At 40.0% G+C, this 20,500-nt stretch overlaps 1 protein-coding gene across 2 annotated transcripts; it reads left to right on the top strand.

The window, feature by feature from the left end:
* Positions 1–225: 225 nt before the first annotated feature.
* Positions 226–16,557, top strand: TMEM106B (transmembrane protein 106B). Of its 2 annotated transcripts, none has more exons than XM_068405365.1 (8): positions 226–333; positions 3,610–3,831; positions 6,601–6,664; positions 7,951–8,110; positions 8,953–9,093; positions 9,186–9,235; positions 14,452–14,505; positions 15,285–16,557. In XM_068405365.1, the coding sequence occupies exons 2-8, from the start codon at positions 3,612–3,614 to the stop codon at positions 15,421–15,423; spliced, it is 828 nt and encodes a 275-aa protein (XP_068261466.1). In that variant the 5' UTR covers positions 226–333; positions 3,610–3,611; the 3' UTR covers positions 15,424–16,557. The 2 variants fall into 2 exon arrangements, with proteins under 2 accessions (XP_068261466.1, XP_068261467.1); XM_068405366.1 differs by lacking the exon at positions 226–333 and adding an exon at positions 6,015–6,075 and having other exon boundaries at positions 3,616–3,831.
* The last annotated feature ends 3,943 nt before the right edge of the window (positions 16,558–20,500 follow it).

The following is a 20,500-nucleotide window of genomic DNA, read 5'->3' as shown; positions in this document are numbered from 1 at the left end:
GACATTCCCCAGCCTTCCGCCGACCAGGAGGGCAGGCACGGCGCGGCCCGGCCCGGCTGGGCGGTAGGCAGGCAGCAGCCGCCACCTGCGAGGGGAACTGCGGAGACACCCCACGCCCCGGCCGCCCTGGGGAACCATGCCCAGCCCCGCCTACGGCCGGCACCGACGGGACGGGACGGCACCGACGCGGCACCACCCTGCGCCTGCGCACGCCGCGGATCCGGGGACTAGCGCCGGGGCGCTGCGTCGCAGCTAGAGCCTCTGGTCCTGCTGGCCCCTGTTCCCGGCGCAGCCCGCCCTCCCCCGGCCCAGCCCGCGGAGCCCGCGCCGCAGGTAGGTAAGGCCGCTCCGGCAGCGGAGGGGAGCCGGGGGGCGGCGGCGGCGGGCCTGGGGCGGGAGCCGGGCCGAGCGGGGGCCTGTGGCCGCTGGCGGAGCTGGGCGGGGGGGCCGCCGCAGCGGTCCGTGGGCTTCGGCGGGGCCTTGTTTAACCCGGGGCCGCTGTCCGCGCCCGTCCGCGCCGAGACCCCCGGCTGCCGGCCGGCGGGTACAGGGGCCCGTCCGGGGCAGCCCGGTGGCGGCCGAGCTCGCCGGGCCTTGGGCCGTGCCCGCCGGCTGGAAACTCCGCCGTGCGTGTGAAAACATCTGCCGCTCTGCTCTGATGGGGGAGGGAATCCGTAGATCTCAGCGAGGTTCTTGGCCCCAGTATTTTTGGCAGGGGCAGCGTTACCGACCAGGTTGTGTTGAAGAGGTGGGTCTCTGAAGGGGTCGTGACAGGCAGCACTGGATGTGCCTACCTGCGCTGAGCAAGTTTGTGGCTGCTAAGTCATTGCCTTACCCTGCTGCGTTCTCTGATTTGGAGGAGCTTGTTGTGTTCGTGATTCAGACACAGCTGATAGGGCAGAAGATGGTTGCGATGCAAAATCTTTTGCTGTTTTGAAAAAGAAGTAGGTTTGTAACCTCAAGTGTTTATATTTGCATATAAGGGGTAAGAATGACAGCGTAACCCTTTGGAGAAGTATAACAATCTAGTTTAACGCTGTAAAGTTTCACTGAGTTTATAAACAAAAACTTTTTTCCCTGAGTCTTGTATGCAACTCAGGATGTGGTAGTTCTGTATGCTTGGGACATTGTTCAGGTTCTGTCCGTGTACTGTCATGCTGCAGTGCCATAGCAAGCTGAAGGGCATGGTCTTAAACACAACCCCCTTATCAACATACTTTTTAATTTACCGAAGTCTTTCTAACACACTCTGAATTTAAGGATACTTCAGACAAGTTCAAGGAGACTGGAGTGTATACATCAGTTACAAGGGAGAGATTGGGTCAAAGCACAGCTGTTGAGGAAGTCAGGTTTGTGACTTTGGTGACACTATAGAGGCTGTTGCATATTAAGATGATGTATTTTCAGAACTAGTACTGTTCAGCATATAAGTGCTGGATAAAAGAACGTAGTGTTCTTGAGTTTTGGTCAGCTGTAATAAGGTTCAGTGCTTTGGGGGGGAAAGCATGTTGAAGGAACACATTTCACTTGAAGGTGGTTGCCTTTTCTCATTTGTGAACTGAGACATCTCTCCTAAGTCTCTGGCAGTAGACAACACTTACATTCTAATAATTGAAACTCAGGTACGGTTGACATTGGAGGATACCTCTGCATTAGTATTTTAATTCGAATAAAGGGTGTGCCCTTGAAATGAGTTCCCAGTCATCCTTGCTTGCTGCTCTTAGGTTCATGTCACAGTGTGATCTGGGAGTTCATGAACTCTCTTCCTTTTGGAAGCTAAAACTAGAAGGTGCGCTTCAGTTGTGGGTGGGTGTTGTCAGTCTAGACAAGAGCTAGTATGAAATAAACACACAAAACATGTATAGGGTGGACGTTGGGTCTTCAATAATATTTATTTCTATGGAGTTGCTGCTTATTCTGTGTTTAATTGTTAATGTAGATGTAGCCTGAGCCTACCATCAGTAGAGCAGGTAAGTTGAATACAGTTGTAGCACAACAGCACCAGGGATTGATCCCTAAGCTTTCAGACGTATAACTGTGACAGCTATTGCCTAAACTGCAAGAAAAGAAATTGCAACTACTCAAGTTTTGTAGCTTAAAGGCTGTAGGTCAGCTACAAGGAGAAGCGTAAGCAAAAACCCCGTGTGGAATAATTGTCAACATTGTCAACAGCTTTTTCAGAAAATTTTTTTCAATAGCTCAATAGTTTTAATTTTCAAATCAACAATTTCCATTATTGAATGGCTCCCAAACTTCTAATGTTTTAAAAGTGCTGTAGCAGCATAAGGATAAATAGTTTTTCTTCTTGTAAGGGTTAGTGACTTAAATGAATAAAATGATGCAGCTTATTTGCTAGAACAGTAACTGGGAGATGTTGGCATTTGTTGAATTACTTTTCCCCTCCTACGTTCACCTAGCCTTTGTGGCAATATAGTGAATTAATGTTGTGCTCTTGTTACCATCGCCGTATTTGAGGTCTTTCTGTTCTGTCTGGAGTGGTTGGTTTAAAATATTCTGACTTGTTTTGCTCTCTTAATCTTCCTCTTAGGGCTTCCTTTCTCAGTGAACCAGCATGATAATTACTAGCAGCTGCTTTAAAAATGCCACTTAAAATGGAAAAAATGAAGTTTTGCATACTCTTTTAAATCATCCTGTTCCCCAAGCCACTGGTGAATTGACTGGCTGGTGTCTCTGTGTGTTAAGTAACTAAAATGGGTTATGGAGATAAGCTGGACAACTGATGGCCACTGCTGAACAGGTTTATTTTTTTAAGTTTGTTTTCCAGCTGTTGCAAATTAGGAAGGTTTCCACTTGCATCACTTCATTACAGCCTTTAGTTTCAAGTATTCTGCATTTCAAGGTAGTTTCAGTGTCATGGCTGAAAAGCCACAGTAATGAGAAAATTTTAAAATTTGCATAGGCAGCAAAAATGCTTTTGTGATTCATGCTGGTTTTTAATAAGTCTTTGTAAATGCTACATATTGCTAGTAGCTATGTTAAAGTTACTCCTATTTTTTCCTTGACTTTCCTGTGAATCAGTCCTCTTTTGAGCTAAAGGGAGTCATCTGTTTGAACACCTGGAGATCTGTATTTCTGGCTTGGAAACTAGTAGCTGATCCTGTGTTCTCAAAACAAGTCCAACCTAAAAAGCTAATTAGAATTGGGTCTGTAGTGTGTTTAGAATCCACTGAAAATTGGGAACTTGCTTCTAGAGCCTGGTCTTGAATTTTTTTTTTTATACAAAGATTAATGTGTTGTGTGAAAGTCTGTACAATAACTATCCTTTGAAAAGCAATGCTAGACTGTTGCAACCTTTTTTCAGCAATTGTATTGTTCTAACTTCAAAGCCTCTCATCGATCCCCTTTCAGCCTGTGTGTGTTGGAGGATCTGAACAAAGCTCCCAGTTAGTTTAGGTTCTTACAGCTTAGGTTTGATTCCAGCTTGACAGGGCCTTAGCACTTTGCAGGTCTTAAGGGATCTGAACAGAGGGCAACAGGAGTCTTGCTGGAGTAGTGACTATAGACTAACAGTTACCTGATGTGGAGGAATAAATGCAAGCCATATTTGGATTGTTCTTCCTGAAAACTTTCTTCTGACTTTTATTTCAGACATGGGAAAATCACTTTCTCACCTGCCTATGCATACATGCAAGGAAGATGGCTATGATGGAGGCACAGTGTCTGATAATATGAGGAATGGGTTACTTCACTCGGAATCGCACAACGAAGATGGCAGATGTGGAGATGTATCACAGTTTCCCTACGTGGAATTCACAGGAAGAGACAGTGTCACCTGCCCGACTTGCCAGGGAACAGGAAGAATTCCACGAGGTAAGTTTTTTTTATTTCTTTTTTTAACCTGTATGTTTGCCTCATAATCACGTGCAGTTGTAACTATAATAATCCGTAACAAATAGCTCTCTTAGTCAAGATGAAGTTTTTTCATCTTTTTGATGTAATACACTGAGTATTTTGTTATGATTAAACTGGATGAACAAAACAAATTGAGTCAGCTTTGGCTGTTACCTGTTGGGTCTTCTCTTCTCTGTGCAATGCCAGTGTTCGTTGCCTCTCAGCTTTAAATTAGCACATAACCCTAGCTCTTGCAAGTTGAATTTGTAAACCTCTGTTTTTGTGACATTTCATTGCATCTTTTTTAACTACCTATTTTAAACTATTTGAATCAATACATAACTTGGCAAAAATAGCTACAGAGAGTGAAAAGTAGACCTGTGCTACAACACCTTTTCCCTGATCATTTATAGTGAATTTTCGTGCCCTCACTGCTGACAGTGCCCCTCAATTTCCATTACCCTCCCTTTGTCCCATCTGTCCCTGATAGGCAGAGGACCCCAGCTGGGAGCAGAAAATATATAGGATCGCTGGCTGCCCCAGGAAGGAGCAGGCTGCACAGCATTAGTCTTGATGCCTAGCCGTTTTGTTTGCTTGCTGCCCTCATCCTTTGCTTTTCCTTTTAATAAAACATTCTGCTTTATTACACATCTCTTCTATACAGTAAGTCACCTGAATAGCTATTTAGGAAGAGGCCTTTGAAAGGAGAATGCAGGATATCTGAAACTGGGCAAAAGGAGAGAGTGGCAAATGAAGTGTGCCAAGGCACAGTCTTCTGCCTCAGCTGTAAGATCTTCCCTTTGACGGGAGCGGGGAAGGAACTGATGAGAAGGTTTCATGTTTGGGACTGCTTTGCTTTTGCCAGAACTCTTACCCAAAATAGATGATTGGGTCTAAAAGCTCTCAGAACTGATTTTGACCAGCAGCCTAGGAAAACTGTCTGATGTCTGTGCCATATTGTCCTTGTATATGTGCTTCAGCCAGATTAGCTTCTGGTATAGTTAACAAAGACTTCTGTCTCACCTGTGAATAAGTGGCAGGGGGCACAGGATATTTAAATGTTTGCAAATATCATGAGAGATTTGTGTTTTAGCTGTTAAATTTTATACTATGATGTATTCTTTGAGTACATCTGAATTCAGCAAATTTGAAGTGTGGAAAAGCTATGCAACTAAAAATTATCTTAATGGAAAGACTATAGAGGAGGAAGTTTGTTCTGCTAGCTTGCTGACTTGAAAGACTTGATAATATCAGTAGCAAGTTTTACTCAAAAGAGTGCAAGCTAAAATGCAGTAATAGCAGGATTCCAATGTTCAAAAGCTTATTTCTTTGCCTATAGGATTCTTGGATGTAATACTTAAACAAATGTGAGTTAATTAATTTATTAAACATTTTGCGGTAACTATTAAAAATGCACGTTGTCCATACATTCTAATGAATTAATATGATTAAAGCTAGAACTTCACATGAATTATTAGAACAAATAGGGCTGTGTTTTAATTATTCCTCTGTACTTTAGGAAAAAACATCATGTTTGGGTTTTTTTGAGGGGAAAGGGGAAAATTTAAGTGTTCACAGAATGACTGTATGACTAGTAGGAAAGACTGTAATGTGATATGATGGCTGAATTGTATAATAAACACATGAAATTGTGTTTTGTTACTTGGACAGCTTTAGCTTTTCAGTACGATTAAGTATGGAAGTAGGACTGCTGTTTTGCTCGAAGGTTGAAGCTGCTTCATTGAAGCTGAGGTGAAAATCTGTTTTAAATTGGTAGAGGTTTTTTAGAAGGTTGATGTTACATACTACTACCTGCTTAGTCAGCATGCTTTGCTCAGCTTAGTGATTCAGCTTGGAATTACTTCTAAGTGGTTGATTAGCTAAGTGATGGTGCTGGTCAAATTCTGCATTTGGCTTAAAAAATGCAGATCTGGCTTGGTCTTGAGGCCTCTCTGTCCTTATACACATGAGTCTCAGTTCTGTTTTCTTGTACAGCAAATAGCAAAATCTATACAGGCAGGTGTAGTCCATGTATTTTTAAAAACTCATCTGTGCTTATGTTCTTCATTTCTACTGTTAAGATATACCCCTTTTAAAAATGCTGTCTCGTGAAGTGACTTATTGCTTGGAGAAATTCCAGTAGATACTTTTTTGACTTCCAGGTTGCTGCAGCTCAGTCCAGTGAGAAATGGTTGTATATACCAGTGATTTCCAGAATGCAGTGTATGTATAACTTGTGTTGCCAAAGTCACCCAAATTGATACGTGTATCTTTTTTTTTTTTTAAACAAACCTGACTTCTGATTTTCAGAAGAGTACATGTAGAATGCTTTCTGGATCAGTTCTTGCTGCCTGAGCTTCTGAATGTTTTGTCCTATGACTTTATATGGTCCGGGCATAGAGAGCTGGAAGCTGTTATGTACCTCTGTTTCTTTCGGGGGAAATAGTGGCAGAGGCATGTTGCCTCCTGTGCATGTATGCAGTGCAGAGGCAGAATTTGTTGCTGTTTTGGTCTTTGCGGGCTTGGTGTTTTTCCCTTTCTGTGTTGTGTAAGCCATGCTCTATTTAAAGAGAGTGACATAAGCTACAGTACTATTCTACTTGGGTCCTTATCTGGAATTTAAATATTTCTCTTCAGTGTTCATTCTTTGGTGCCATTAAGTTATAACAGGCATTCTTTGTTTGAAGTAACTGCAACAATACTTATTCTTTGTTTGTTTAAATTCTGAAAGGGTGTTTTTGTTTCCAGGGCAGGAAAATCAGCTGGTAGCATTAATTCCATACAGTGATCAGAGACTGAGGCCAAGAAGAACGTAAGTTAATAGTTAGTTGTGATACATGAATCTACAGTTAATTCTTCTCTTCTAGTTAAAATTCAGCAATTTAAAGGAGATAGTGTTAAGAAGAATCAAGCAAAAATCACTGGAATGTTATCTTGCATTCAGTATTGAAAGAACCCTGCTCACGAGTAATATCAGCCTTAACCTCTAACTCTAGGATAGTTAGAGGTTATTTATTAACAGGTGTGCATAGTACCATCACAGTATGTCTTAGAAAGCTAAGTAATACTGTATGATCTCTTCATGTAGATATTTATGTGAATGTCTATAGTAATTATGCAAGTATTTATCAATCTCTGTAGCATCTTAATTGGTCTAAGGAGATACATCTTCAGTGTTAAAGTCTGAGTAAAGTGACAACTTCTTTGGGCCACTACTACAAAATAAGTCACCTAGAAATCCATTTGTAAAGCTCTGAGTAGCTAGCAAAATCAACAAATTCATCATTCTGATATAGCATATTTATTTTTTTTGTTTTCCTAGGATCTACTAAAAGTTTTAATTACATTGCTCAGGGCTTCATGTTCTGATACTTTTTGTTTTGGTTTTTTTTTTTTTGCCCCTTAGTATTCGGGTGTTTCTGTAGTAAACAGAAATGAGTACCAGGAAGAAAATTACAATAAGTTCACATAATACTACCTCGGATCAGATATCTGATGTAAGAGTAGTACAAATTTGAACCATATTACTTTAGTGTTCTAATTTTGAGAAAATTGGAGCTGCAGTAGAGCCTTTTATTTGTGTATTTTTTTACTATCATACACACACACCCCTTTTATATTACGTTAATTGTGAATTTCCTGTTTCTTAGCAGGAGTCTAACACTTTCAGGGAAAGTCTTTTATGACAAAGAATCCTGTGTAAGGTGTATTCTTCTCTCGGGGTGTGTTGTGCAAGAGTCCTGCAGAATGACAAAAGTTCTGCTATAAATAAATTTTAAGAGGAAGTGCTTATAAGCACTTAAATATTTACCTTTTGCATTCTCCTCTTTAAGTTACACATGTTCGGATAACCATGTTTTGAAACTTGATTTCTGATATATATACAAGAGTAACATCTCTCTCTGAGACATAGATGGGAAGTGAAGCATAGCTTCCCGCTTCCCCCCCGCCCCTGCCCTTTGAAAGCTAATGGAAGCTAGAAATAGACTGAAGTAGTTGTATTGACTAGTCATACTCCTTATCACTTAAAAGAAAATAACATGCCACTATTGTTTAACGTGCTTTCAGCTCTGAAATGTGCTCTTTTTTTTTCTCCAGAAAGCTCTACGTGACTGCTTCTGTAATTGTATGTTTACTGCTTTCTGGGCTGGCTGTATTCTTCTTGTTTCCTCGCTCAATCGACGTTGAATACATTGGTGTGAAGTCAGTATATGTCACTTATGAACAGGGTAGACGTATAATATATCTAAATATTACGGTAAGCCTAGCTATCTGTTTGAATGTTTGTAATAGATAAATGCAACAAGAGATACTACTGTGACAGTTAAATATACATAGGAATTGTGGTCTAGCTGGTAAGCTTAGTTAGTGTCTTGAGAAATATAAGCAGATGCAATGACTAGTTTGAAAAATGTAACTGGACCTGCTGTGGCTGGTTCCTGTAGCTATGGCTAATAGAGGTGTAGTTGCAAGCTACCATTGGGTCTTCTGTTTTCATGGGAACCATGGCTTTGGAGTTCTCTGCATTATTTTTGGAATATCAGTGAAATGTAGTGTGTGTATGTAGGAATGTTATTAAATGCTGCCCTGGTATTATGCATCTGTCAAAATTGATTTTAAGGAAAAGTGATGTCTTATCCACCTTAAAACTTAAAGTTCTTTCCACATGCTTCTTGACTTCTTGGTAATGCAGTCAATACAGGATTGCCTAAAGACTTTTGGTAGTGTTTCTCATTTTAAATGAAGTAAAACAGCCATGGGAGAGAAGGGTCCTGTGATAGCTAAATTTGCTGGAAGGAATAATTGAGGACAGGAAGAAATGCAGTATTTGCAGTGGAGGGTAGTCACCAGGGAAGTTGTGCAGAAGTTTGTGCTGCTCAATATATTCACAAAAAAAAAACCTGAGGAAGGGGTGAAGTGAAGGTCCCTTACCTGCCTGGCCCCCCCGCCTTCTTCCTAGAAGGCAAGAAAATATGCTTGCATAATTTCAGGTATTACTGTCTTGGGCACAAATTTCAAAATGTGTGCTCATCAAAATATACAGAATGGATAGCTGTTAGTGTTTTGTGTTTAGTTTTTCTTTTTTTTTTTTTTTTTCAGAACACACTAAATATAACAAACAACAACTATTATTCTGTTGAAGTGGCAAATATCACAGCCCAAGTTCAGTTTTCAAAAACAGTTATTGGCAAAGCACGGCTAAACAACATCACCAGCATTGGTCCTCTGGATATGCAACAGGTAAGTAGGATAGGCTTTCAAAGCTGAATATGTGTTAATCTTCATATATAAATCTACTCATTTGTGTTTTCATTGCTTTTTTTTTTTTTTAGATTGACTATATGGTGCCCACAGTCATACAAGATGAAATGAGCTACATGTTGTAAGTGTACTCAACTCTAAATATCACATGGGTCTTACTAAAAATTACAATGGCGCTAAAACCGACTTTTTTCAAAGTCAGCAGAAATGTGTTTGCAGAGATATTGTGGCATTTTCTTTGTGTGAGTTTGATAGTACTGAAAAATAGTGAAACCACGGTTGTTTCAATAGTATCATATAGTGGTTTGCTGTGCCTGGCGCTCAGCACTTTGACAGAAGCTGTCTGGCTTCTCTACCCTCCAAGTCCAGGTTATTGGCCCCATTGTCCCAGCATCTGAGCAACCAGCTAATAAGTGGCTCAGCTTCATGACGGCTGAAATGTTTTCTTATATTTTGCAAATCCTTCAGGGGTAAGGAGTGGATGGTTACCTCTGATTGTGACTCTTCCCTCTGGGATGGCCCTGCTTGAGAAGGACCCTCATCTCCATCATTGTCCATCACTAAACAAACTGATTTCTTCTAGTATTTCTTCCCGGCTACAGGGGCAACTGATACCAGCATGGTTGGTTCTGTCGTCCATCTGCGGTGCTTCCCAACAAGGTTGTAGTAGCCATAGAGCACCTGCATCTGCACTGAGCACTAGTAGCAGTTGGGGGTAGAATCACTGTGGCATAGACCAGGATTGGTGTTAGCTGCAGTGCCCATAATTGAGATTAAAGTAGCTACAGTGCCAGTTGTCGGAGTTGGAGTGACTGCAGAATCTGTCGTTGGAGTTGGTGTGACTGCGGTGCCCATTGTTGGGGATAGAGTGGATGCAGTGGCCATCACGGGGGCTGCAGTGGCTGCAGTGCACGTTGCTAAGGCTGGTGTAGCCTTGGTGCCCGTAGTCGGAGTAGCTGCAGTGCCTGTTGTCGGAAGTTGAGTAGATGCAGCGGCTGTCGTGGGGGTGCAGTGGTTGTCGTGGGGGTGCTGAGGCTCACTCAGGGAGATGAGGGCTTGGCCCTCGTCCTTGCCAGAGTTTGAGTAAATACAGTGGTCGTTGTGGGTGCTGCAGCAGCTGAGATGGCTAGATAATATCTACACCCGCACTGATAACTTTATACCACACCTGAAACACATTCATAAAAATCGAATATAGGAACATGCCATTTAGCCCCAGCCATTCTCAAAATCTAGCGGAATCAGTGTGGCAGAAAAGGGAAGAGTACCATTTGACAAAGTAAAATTGGAAGTGTTGTTAATTAACAAAATCAGCTAAAGGATGCCCGGGGTATGCAGATGAAGTCACTGCTACTGATTCGCAGTTAAAGCTGCCCATCACTGTGTCACAGAGATAAGAGACTGGAATAGTAACAGCCCAGTTTATCACAACATAAATCAGTATCAAACCGCATAGCAAAATAATGCATTTTGACCAGCGCCCAGAACTGATAAACTGCACATACACAGTAACAGACACTGCATACGGCAAGTAAGGTATTATTACACTTAGCTCTGTAAAAAGCTCTATAAAGATATGAGATAATACTTCGCTAAAAAACGACATGATGAGAACTGTCCAACCCCTCAAGATTCTCAAAGAAAGAAATCTGATACTCTCTCAGCTAAGCTCTCCACGTTTCCTCCCACTGGAGCTGGGATTCGAACTTATCAGAGCAATGTGTCAGAGTCCTCTGGAGTCGAGCCAGCCCCACGTTGGGTGCCAATAAATCTGTCACAGTTTAAAGCTGGTCCGGCTATTAAACTGATGGCAGACATTCTCTATTGACCCTCAACCCCCCAGAAGGGGAAGGAAAACAGAAAAGGGAGAGAGAGTTAGGGGCTGGAAAGTTAAACCAGTTTTAATAAACTATAATAATGAAAAAGAGTATAATGGAAATAATTAAATATATACAAAACCAAGATCAGGCTCCCTCGATGTCAGTCACGTCACCACCGGCAGTGTAGGGCAGGCTCTGGGAAGGCCCAGACTGGTCTCGGCGATGGACAGGAACTGGATTCAGGAATGCAAGGATTGGGATCAAGGGCAGGAGAAAAACGGACAGTCCTCTTCGGATGCCAGCCATAGAAGAAGAGAGCGAGACCCTCGTGATCTTCCAGCTTTATACTGAGAATGATGTGTATGGGATGGAATACCTCGTTGGTCAATTTTTGGTCACCTTCCCTGTCCACTCCTCCCTGCAGGTGCGACCCCCCTTCAGCTCTTCACTCGTAAGCAGTGAGGAATTTAGCAGTGACCTTGGTTTCTCTAAGACTAAGTACAGCCAGAGCCTTTCTGCATAACATCCCTACTGGTGCCTCAGTGATAACTACAAACTTCGAGTATTATCAGTCCTAGAAGCAGACACTGCCTGCAAAACATGCAGTTAGTTTCAGAAAGTGCAGTTACTTAGAAGAGACTTAGCTGAAAGGAGAAATCACTGAAAGGAAAACTGGTCTGGTTTAGGCCAAGTTAGGAGAGTCTGTAACATGGACTTGGCCTCCTTCAGCACAGCAAGTGTTTGTGAACGTTACTGGAAGAGCAGGGTAATAGGTGATTTGTACGTATGTGAAAATATTTATTGCTTCAGCACAGGTGTTAAGCATGGGCTATAGCTGGTAAAGAGACCCATAACTATAGAAGTTTCTGTGTCAGTTAAGGATCTAAGTTCTTGTACAGGCTGATACAGCAAGGTCCTAGTGCTTGTGGGTAGCACTCACTAGCTTTGTTGTGATGTGTTTAAAATGTACTAAACAGAATTTGAGCCACACACAAAACTATAGTTCATTTTCTCCAGATTTTCTGTATGTTACACTGTTGGTATTAGTTGACCTCCCTGACCTGTTGACAGTTATTGTTGTTGATGGGTTTCTGCTCTTTCACTACATTGTGAGTCTTGAAAGCGTGGCTTCGCTGTATGGAGCAACTCTGGAGACAGCAAGCGAGCTTCCTTAGTTTGAACACCCAGCCAATGTGGCTTCAGCTGATCTTAGTGGGGATTTGTATTTGTTACTGTGTTTGGGGTTTTTTCTCTACACACAAACATTTAACTTCCCAATGAAGGCTCTGGGATAATCTTTGTAATACAGATAGTATTGTGAGTTATAGCATTGGGGATTGTACAGTGGATCACATTTTGGTGTTTCCCCAGCTAGTCAATTTAGGTCTTATGTTAGTTGTAACTACCTAGTTGTTTGGATCCTGGAGAGTATGTCCCCTGTAAAATCAGCTTAGGTTGAATACAGGAGATCTTAAGAGACCCAAAGTGTCAGCATACAATCATTTGGATTCAGCAGACCTGTATGATGAAATCAGCATCATAAGGGCATTTCCACACACTTACTTGAGAGAGCTTGCTCAATGTGGAGTTCACCTTTGTTGTTGTTTTAATCCAGCAGGCAGCTAAATACCACACAGCCACTCGCTCACTCTCCCCCTGTCACCCGGGGAATGGGGGAGAGAATCAGAAAGGTCAAGGTAAAGAGGGTTAAGATAAAAACAATTTAATAATTGAAATCAAATAATAATAATAGTAATAGAATATAGAAACGAGTGATGCACAATGCAACTGCTCATCACCTGCTGACCAATGCCCAATCCATCCCTGGCTAGCGATCCCGGAGGAGAGAAATCCCAAAACCACAATCCCGGAAGACTGAGAGCCCACTTCCCAGCCAGCCCTCATTTATATACTGACCATGACGTTGCATGATATGGAATATCCCATTGGCCAATTAGGACCCATTGCTCTGGCTATGCTCCCTCCCAGCTTCTTGTGGACCTGCATACTAGCAAAGCATAGGAGGTTGAAAAGTCCTTGATTTCTTAGCAACAACTAAAAATATCAGTGTGTTATCAACATTCTGCTCATACCAGATCCCATACGAAATCCAAAACACAGCATTCTTCTAGCTACTAAGCAGAAAATTAGCTCTATCCCAGCCGAAACCAGGACAGCCTTCAATGTAGTTTCCTAGTTACAGTTTTGTGCTGTGTGGTGTGTTTGTTTTTTGGGTTGTTTTTTTTTTTGTTTGGTTGGTTTGTGTGTTTTGTTGTTGTTTTTTTTTTAAACAGATTTATTTCCAGAATCTGGACTGAAAAAAAGACAGTATGTTGGTGTTGGTGTTGTGCCTCTGCTTGTCAACCAGTATGTGCTGTTGGATATGAGCTGGCTTTATATTATGTTACAGGTTGTCTATATTTCTGATTAGAAAACTACGGTAACAGAATATCTAGCATTATGGTCTAACTAAATCCTGTTTTAAGCCTAGCAGAAAAAGAATAAAAATATTTGTCATTAGTACAGATACCAATATAAAACAACTTTTAATACTGAACTGTTTTATTTGTATTTTCATATAATTTGGATCACCTGTGTTCAGTCACTGGTTAATACTTCATCATATGTTTTTTGGTGGTGGGGAAAAGAGTGACAAGGGCACGCAAATATTGTGGGTGGCTGCCATGCAGTCTTATTGCACTGATCACATGCCTTTCATTCCAGAGCTGATAAATTTGTGACTGAGAGCAATTGATTTGGGATGGGGGGTAAGGTACATACCCACATAGTGCTCTGTATAACTGGTATGTTGGTGCATGTCAGAAAAGATAAGTCTGAAGAGGGTATTTTACAAGAGAACAATAACTCTGACTTCAGAATCTCTGCAGATTGGTTAAAGGTTACTTAGCATAATATAGAAGTGGATGAGTGCAAAAAAAAACGTGACTTTCCCAAGTTCTTGATACTTTCTGAGCAAGAACAGGAAGCCTTCAAGACTTTTTTTAATAGAAATTGCTGTTTTTTTCATAGAAAGATGCTGAAGTTTGCACAACATTGATCTTTTGTTGTAAATTTCCCTTTCTATATATAAATTTCACATGAAGTGAAATTGCAGCAACTTATGTCTATATACCTTCGTAGTAAAAGTCTTCATCAGTGATGAAGTGATATTGACATGCTTTAATGTAGTGGTTCAGGTTAGCTTTGGATAGCTTCTGAAAGATGGAGTGAACACTGTTTCACAGTACTCTTTTGTTGACAAGCATTACATGTGAGCAAGCACATGTGAATATAGTTTGTGTGAAAGCAAAACTATGTATATAAAAGTAAATCTAGGTGAGTATACAGTCGCTGGCGGTGGTTTTCAACGAGTGTTTTAGTTGCCATTGTTAGCAACTCTGTAGTCTCTGTATACACAGATAGCAGAATTTCCAATTGAAGCCACGATTCTTGCTTTTTTAGATAATTACCTGTAAAAGCACAATGCAAATCTAACAATTGTTTTTCTTTTTTGCAGTGACTTCTGTACTTTACCATCTATCAAAGTGCATAACATAGTAGTGATGATGCAGTAAGTATGGAGACTTCCTGTTTGTTGGAAACAACTTTAAAAGCCATATAATTCTCATTGAAATATTACTCAGAAATACTTAATCCTGGAGTCTGTGCATCATAGATAAAATGAAATCAACTTGCTCTCTAGTGTAGTAGCTTCATAATTCTTGAAACTGAACTGTGTCTTTTGACAGGTTCTGGTAGTGTAAAGACACTTGAATAGGTGAAACTGTTATTACTGTATCTGCTCTGCACTTAGGCTGTAGCCATGGAGCTACTAAGGTCTCAAATACTTTGAAATGAGTTTGTGTATCAGCCACTGTTCAAAAATTGCTGAGATTTTTGTGGTCTTGAAGTCGTTACAGGCTCCTGGTATTCTGCCAGAGTCGCTTTTTGTGACTGAATGCATAAATAGCAGCATGGTGGTGGGTTTTTTTTTTTTTGGGGGGGGGGGGGGAGGGGGAAGAGATGTAGACCTTCCGTGGCTGTAGCTTCTCTAATCATCATTTGCTTTGTCCTTGCAAAGCAAGGTATTAATCAGTAATCTTCAGCTCTACCATCTTCTTTAGGAAAAATAGACTGTGCTCAGGAAAGCAAATGTTTTTCATGGAAAAAATCTGTAGTGCTAAATGTATTGTTTTTAACTTTATTTAAAACTTTCTTCTTAATAATATTACATATTTTTGTTCCAAAAACTTTTTCCTTAAAAACTCTAGTAACATAGAATCGTAGATCTTTAGAATAGGACTTAAGTCCCTTACAAAACAAATATCTCTTCTGTTTTGTCTTTTTAAGAGTGACAGTGACAACCTCTTACTTTGGCCACTCTGAGCAAATATCCCAGGAGAGATACCAGTATGTGGACTGTGGAGGAAACACAACCTACCAGCTGGGCCAGTCGGAGTATTTAAATGTACTTCAGCCTCCTCAATAAAAGCACCTGTTGGTTAGTGTGGAATGACTGCTGTTGGTGCTTGCAGAGATCCTTTGAATAGGACTGGTACTACGTGAAGGGGAGGGTATGCGCATGTAAAGCATAGCGAACATGGTGACCTGTTCACTTTAGATGCAAGGAGGGAAAAGGTGCAAAATGTATATAGGTGCGCTTGTTAAATGTTGTGTTTTCCCCTTCTGTTTGCTTTCTATTACTGTAAGCACTTCTGTCGAGTTGTGTGGTGGGAGGGAGAGGGGGAATGTCAGATTCTTGAACTGAATTGGGACCTTTCCTTACGGTGTGGTACATCAATTTAGAGTAACTGTGTATGTCTGTGTTTAGGTGAAATGTGTCACTAATGAGCACTTTAGAAAAATTGTTACTCATAAATTTTAAGTTTATACTTCAGTTCTTGATATTTGACTACTGAAACTGGCAGTATTACTACTTAAGTAACAAGATTACTTTGAGATGTCTGGATGTGAAACTTCTATTAGTAACCCAGTGGTGATAGTTCTTTTTTGGGTTTCTACTTTTCATTTGCTGTACATGATTAGAGATGACATGCAGTTTGTGAAAGTCAGGAAAGCTCTCTTGGATGACACTATACTTGAACGTGCAACTTCTAGAATCTGGCATCTTTTCATTCATATTCCTTCCTGCTACTTCTGGAATGTTAAAAGGAGAAGGTATGTTGTCAGATTTAAAGTTGGGTTTAAAAACAAAACGAAAAACAACCCCCAGAATCATTACAGACAAAGAAAAAATTTCAAGACTGTAGAAGATGAATGGGTGAAGACTTTGACAGTGTCTTTCTACGTTTTTAGGTAAACTGTTGTGTACAGCTATTAAAATCAAGATTGTACAGTTGAAACTAGGTAGGAAACTGTTTGAGCGTGGGTTTGGGCAGCTTGATGTAAATTTTCATCATTTTTATTGTTTTAATATATTGTGTACCTAAGCTATTTGTAAGTGTTAATATGTTGGGGTGTGTGTATTTATTGCGCAGGGTCAGTAAGCAATGCAGTAGTTATCTGAATTTCCAGAGCACTCACAGTTCACATCAAAGTTATGTAAGGGAGAATAAAGCAATTCTTTCTGTAAGAGTAAATGCTGATGTAATCATGAGACTGACTAAAACTATTAATAGTTTCATAGGATAGTTTGCACAGTGAGAAGTTCCAGGGTTATTATCAAATATGGTGATTGTAAATTTTGGGTCCAAAGTTGCTTAACTTCTGAAGGCTTGACTGTTGTAAGGGTTATGTATAAAACTTTTTAATTAACTAGATCAGGATTGTTTTATTTCTGAATTAGATGCAGCTGTAAGAAGGTACTATTGAGACTGTTGCATTGTAATGAATTAATACATTTTTTAAAATAGAGGTTGCGGTTTTTATGCTGCCCATCTCCTGGAAATAAGCTATATAAAATGAATTAGCAATAAACACTATGGAAAAGACTGCTGAGTAACTTCTTGCAACTAGCAATTTCTTACACTCTAGTGAAGGTACATGTCTATGTTACTCTTTTCTTTATTGTCTTTCTTAGGTGGACCTAATTGGGTAGATGGGGGAAAGAATATTGATGATGTAAGACTGGTTTAAAAGAAATTAAGTAACCATACAAAAAAACGCTCCTCTGTTTTGAATTGCTATGAGCATTTATTCTGAATATCTATGAAAAACTTTGGAACCTAAACTGTCAGTTTCATATAATTGTTGATAAGATGAAGATGTCAGCTTTTGGCTTTGGGGAACTTCCAGAACTGGAATAGTCAATTCTGATGACTTACTGTAGTTACATTCTGAAAAATTTTCTTGAATCTGAGCACTTAAAGTAAACATTCTTTATTACAGCTTACAATCATAAGGAAAACTAGTTCACAATGAACTCTATAATCTTCTTAGAGTGTAGATGAGACTCAGTCCTGTGGCTGATGAAATGCATGCAGAAGCTTGTCTGATCGACTGGAAAGATACAGGTGATAGCTAAAGACCAGGATAGTGGGGAGCTGGTTAGAAGCAGAGAGGTACACTTTTCTGTGTTATCTGTTGTAGGAAGATTTGTTTTATATTGGAGAGTAAGGACAGAATTCTGGTTTAAATCATGTGTATCTGAAGTCAGACGGCAAGTGATACAGGTTTTTTCTTCTAGGCCTAAGTATTTACACCTAGAGTGTTGGTTTTGTTTGTTTGGGGTTTGTTTTCTTTTTTTTAAAGTAGAAAAAGAAGAAAACTTCTCTAGGCAGATATTTATATGAGTTCAAAACAAATTTTTCTTCAAAGGCTGAAAGGTAATCGAAAATAACTGTAAAGGTACAATGATAAAATTATTTGGTGACAGTAGCGAATGCTGCTTGAACAAGCATGGCGGGGGGGCTACACTGTTGTGTTGAGACTCAAACTGACCTTAGAAAATTTGGCAGACATGCTGTGCAAAATGTATACTTGAATCTGTGGATCTTGCATTGCATGAAATGCTTGGTATTGGGTAATTTAAAATAAAGAATTATGAGTGGAATTATTCTTTTCATGTATGTGGTGGAAGGGGAAAGATAAAACTCTTAACGTCTGTCATCTGGGATATCTAATGGATGTAAACTTTAACACCATCAGTTTGTAGTAGAGTTACCAAATGACTAAGAGTTCTCATCTTAAAAAATCAAGGGTGTGGTAAAGATCCTATTGATAAATCCTCAAATTAAGTCAGTTATAAGAGAATAAAAGGCTTAAGGTTCCACAGGGGCTAGTATGTCCATGCAAAACTGTTAGCTTATTATTAACCAAACAAGGAAAATATTTGAATTTAACTACTAATTTTTTATATAACATCTCATCAGATAAGCAGATAAGCGTCTGTTTGATTACTGAACTTAGATTTGATATCTGTGGCTGAGCTTGGAAACATGCTAAGGGAGCAAGGGAAGTCAGTATTAACTTGTGTAACTTTGTAAATAAGCTATGAGAACTGACCTAAGTGACAGACCTGTAATTATTTCACATTTATTTTTTATCTTGATTTTAAAAGGAAAAAGGCAAGCCTTTCAGTTCACTGTAAATCAGAAATTACAAATTCTTTTCAGAAGGTCAACTTGAAGAATCGTAACTTTTTTCTGGTTTGTTTTACTGTGTGTAAGATGGTTTCTGAAGGACGACTTCTGAAGTGATTCATAGTTCACTTCTAGCTTCTCCATAATCTTGAAATACTATAAAATACATATATACTGGCTTTGTAGTGTTGTGTTTCAAGGGATTTATTTCTAGTATAATTCTTTTCACTTGAATTCTTTGTGGCAATTCCTGTACCAAAACCTGTTGCACTTTAAAATGGAAGCTCTGTTAGTTATCTCTTAAAACAGTGGTCCAGATGTTGCACTGTAATTGCACAACTGAAAAACAAAGCTTAATGTATTCTGTATAGAATAACTGTAAAATTTCAAAGTTATAACTTAAGGTAAATTAATATGGAACACTTAAATGCATAAAAATTTTGGCTATTTGGCCATTCTGACCCGGAGAACGAAATTATTTTACATCTTAAATATGATGCTTTAAAAAGAAATGAATTAATAAAGCCACCAAACAAACTCAAAGATCTAACCATCAAATATCCATTTGGAGAGATTTAAAGGGAAGCACTCTTATTAAAAGATGTAGTACCTGACACTCTTGAATTCCTGGTGTGGGGAGAAGCCTGTAGAAGCTCATTCATGATTTGTTTACTCATCTTGATATTCAGGGAATAGTTGCTTAATTCTTAATCTTTTGTCAAGACAAGCATAACTGTCTTTTTCCTATGTGGTATAGCTTTGAAGTTCTTAATGCACTTCTGATGTGAGCATGACCTCGATACTAACATCGTAGTGTTTATATTTTGCAGACTTAAGTACATGCCTTAGTTGACTTTGCTGCAAGTTGTCCTTGAAGTTCTGCAAGTGAATAAATTTTTTCATAGTAGTACATTGCAAACATGGGCTTTTTAGCATGTGGTGTATAAAGCTAACCGTTTAAGACACTGAATCTCTAAGTGCTTGGATTGAACTGTTAAGATCTTTAACCATCTGACTGAAGTGGTGTGCCCTCATGATCGGAAGGGTGGTGCTTGGAGTAGTATGTGAAAGATTTCTAGATTCAGAAATTGTTAAAAGAAAAAGTGTTATTTCTTATTCAGCATTTAAGGCTTCCTTTTTTTTCCTTTTTTTGTGGTGTGTTTTTTTTTGGGTTTTTTTTGTGATGGGGTGATTAGTTGTGGTTTTGCTTTTCTTCCCACCCCTCAAATCTGTAGTGGAACATCTATCTGTTTCCGGACAGCCTCTTCTGAAATGGTGACTTCTTTGGAGTTGGGCAGCTACATGAGCTTAACATCAGTTGGACTGGACTTTGAGAGTTAAGAGATCAATAAGACTAGCAGTAGTACCTCTGAGAACTAAATTTTTTTACTTGCCTAACAAAATGCCACAACCCTAGCAATGCTACCAGGCTATTACTTCTGAAAGTGAAGGATAAGTAATGTAAGTGCAACCAATGTACTTCAGTAATGGACTACTGCAGCCAGCAAAACATTTGTTAGCATTGGCCCTGATCATGACAAAAAAAATCTAGATTTTTTTTTGGCTTTGGGGCAGGGGGGGCGCAGGGAGAAATAAAACCCAAGTAGAAACACAACAAAAAGATGTTGACAACAAAACATCCAGTGTTTGTCTGCTTGAGAAGTCACCTTCCTATTTTACCTTTAGCTGGGGAATTCTGGTCATTACCAGAGGGGTAGTTTGGGGTAGTAGTTTATTATGCTACGGTACAGCTTTTGTTATGTAAAGCTGCTTTTCAGCCTGTGGGCAGGCCTGTTGGACAGGAACAGTTGTCTGCGAGGAATCTGTGCAATTAAAGTTAGTGTCGGGCCCTGCAGTGTAGTGCAAGACTGTTCGGTGGCAGTGATATGCTGATCCTCATACTGTCCTCTTCCACCAACGATCCTAAGGGTCTTACAACCTGGATGCGTGTCTTTTGGGTACTGAAACTGCTTTTGCTTTGCATGGGTGGAGATACTGAGTGCCAGACACGCGAGTATACTATGG

Source organism: Nyctibius grandis, chromosome 7 (genome assembly GCF_013368605.1).
Source record: "Nyctibius grandis isolate bNycGra1 chromosome 7, bNycGra1.pri, whole genome shotgun sequence".
In the NCBI taxonomy this organism is placed as follows: Eukaryota; Metazoa; Chordata; class Aves; order Nyctibiiformes; family Nyctibiidae; genus Nyctibius; species Nyctibius grandis.
The sequence above is the reverse complement of the archived record's forward strand: the minus strand, read 5'-3'. Positions and strand labels throughout refer to the sequence as shown.

Coding starts and splice junctions, on each gene's coding strand:
- TMEM106B (XM_068405365.1), top strand. CDS start 3,612: ATGGGAAAATCACTTTCTCACCTGCCTATGCATACATGCAAGGAAGAT. Junction 6,665..7,950: donor AGACTGAGGCCAAGAAGAAC/GTAAGTTAATAG, acceptor TTTTTTCTCCAG/AAAGCTCTACGTGACTGCTT. Junction 9,236..14,451: donor GATGAAATGAGCTACATGTT/GTAAGTGTACTC, acceptor TCTTTTTTGCAG/TGACTTCTGTACTTTACCAT.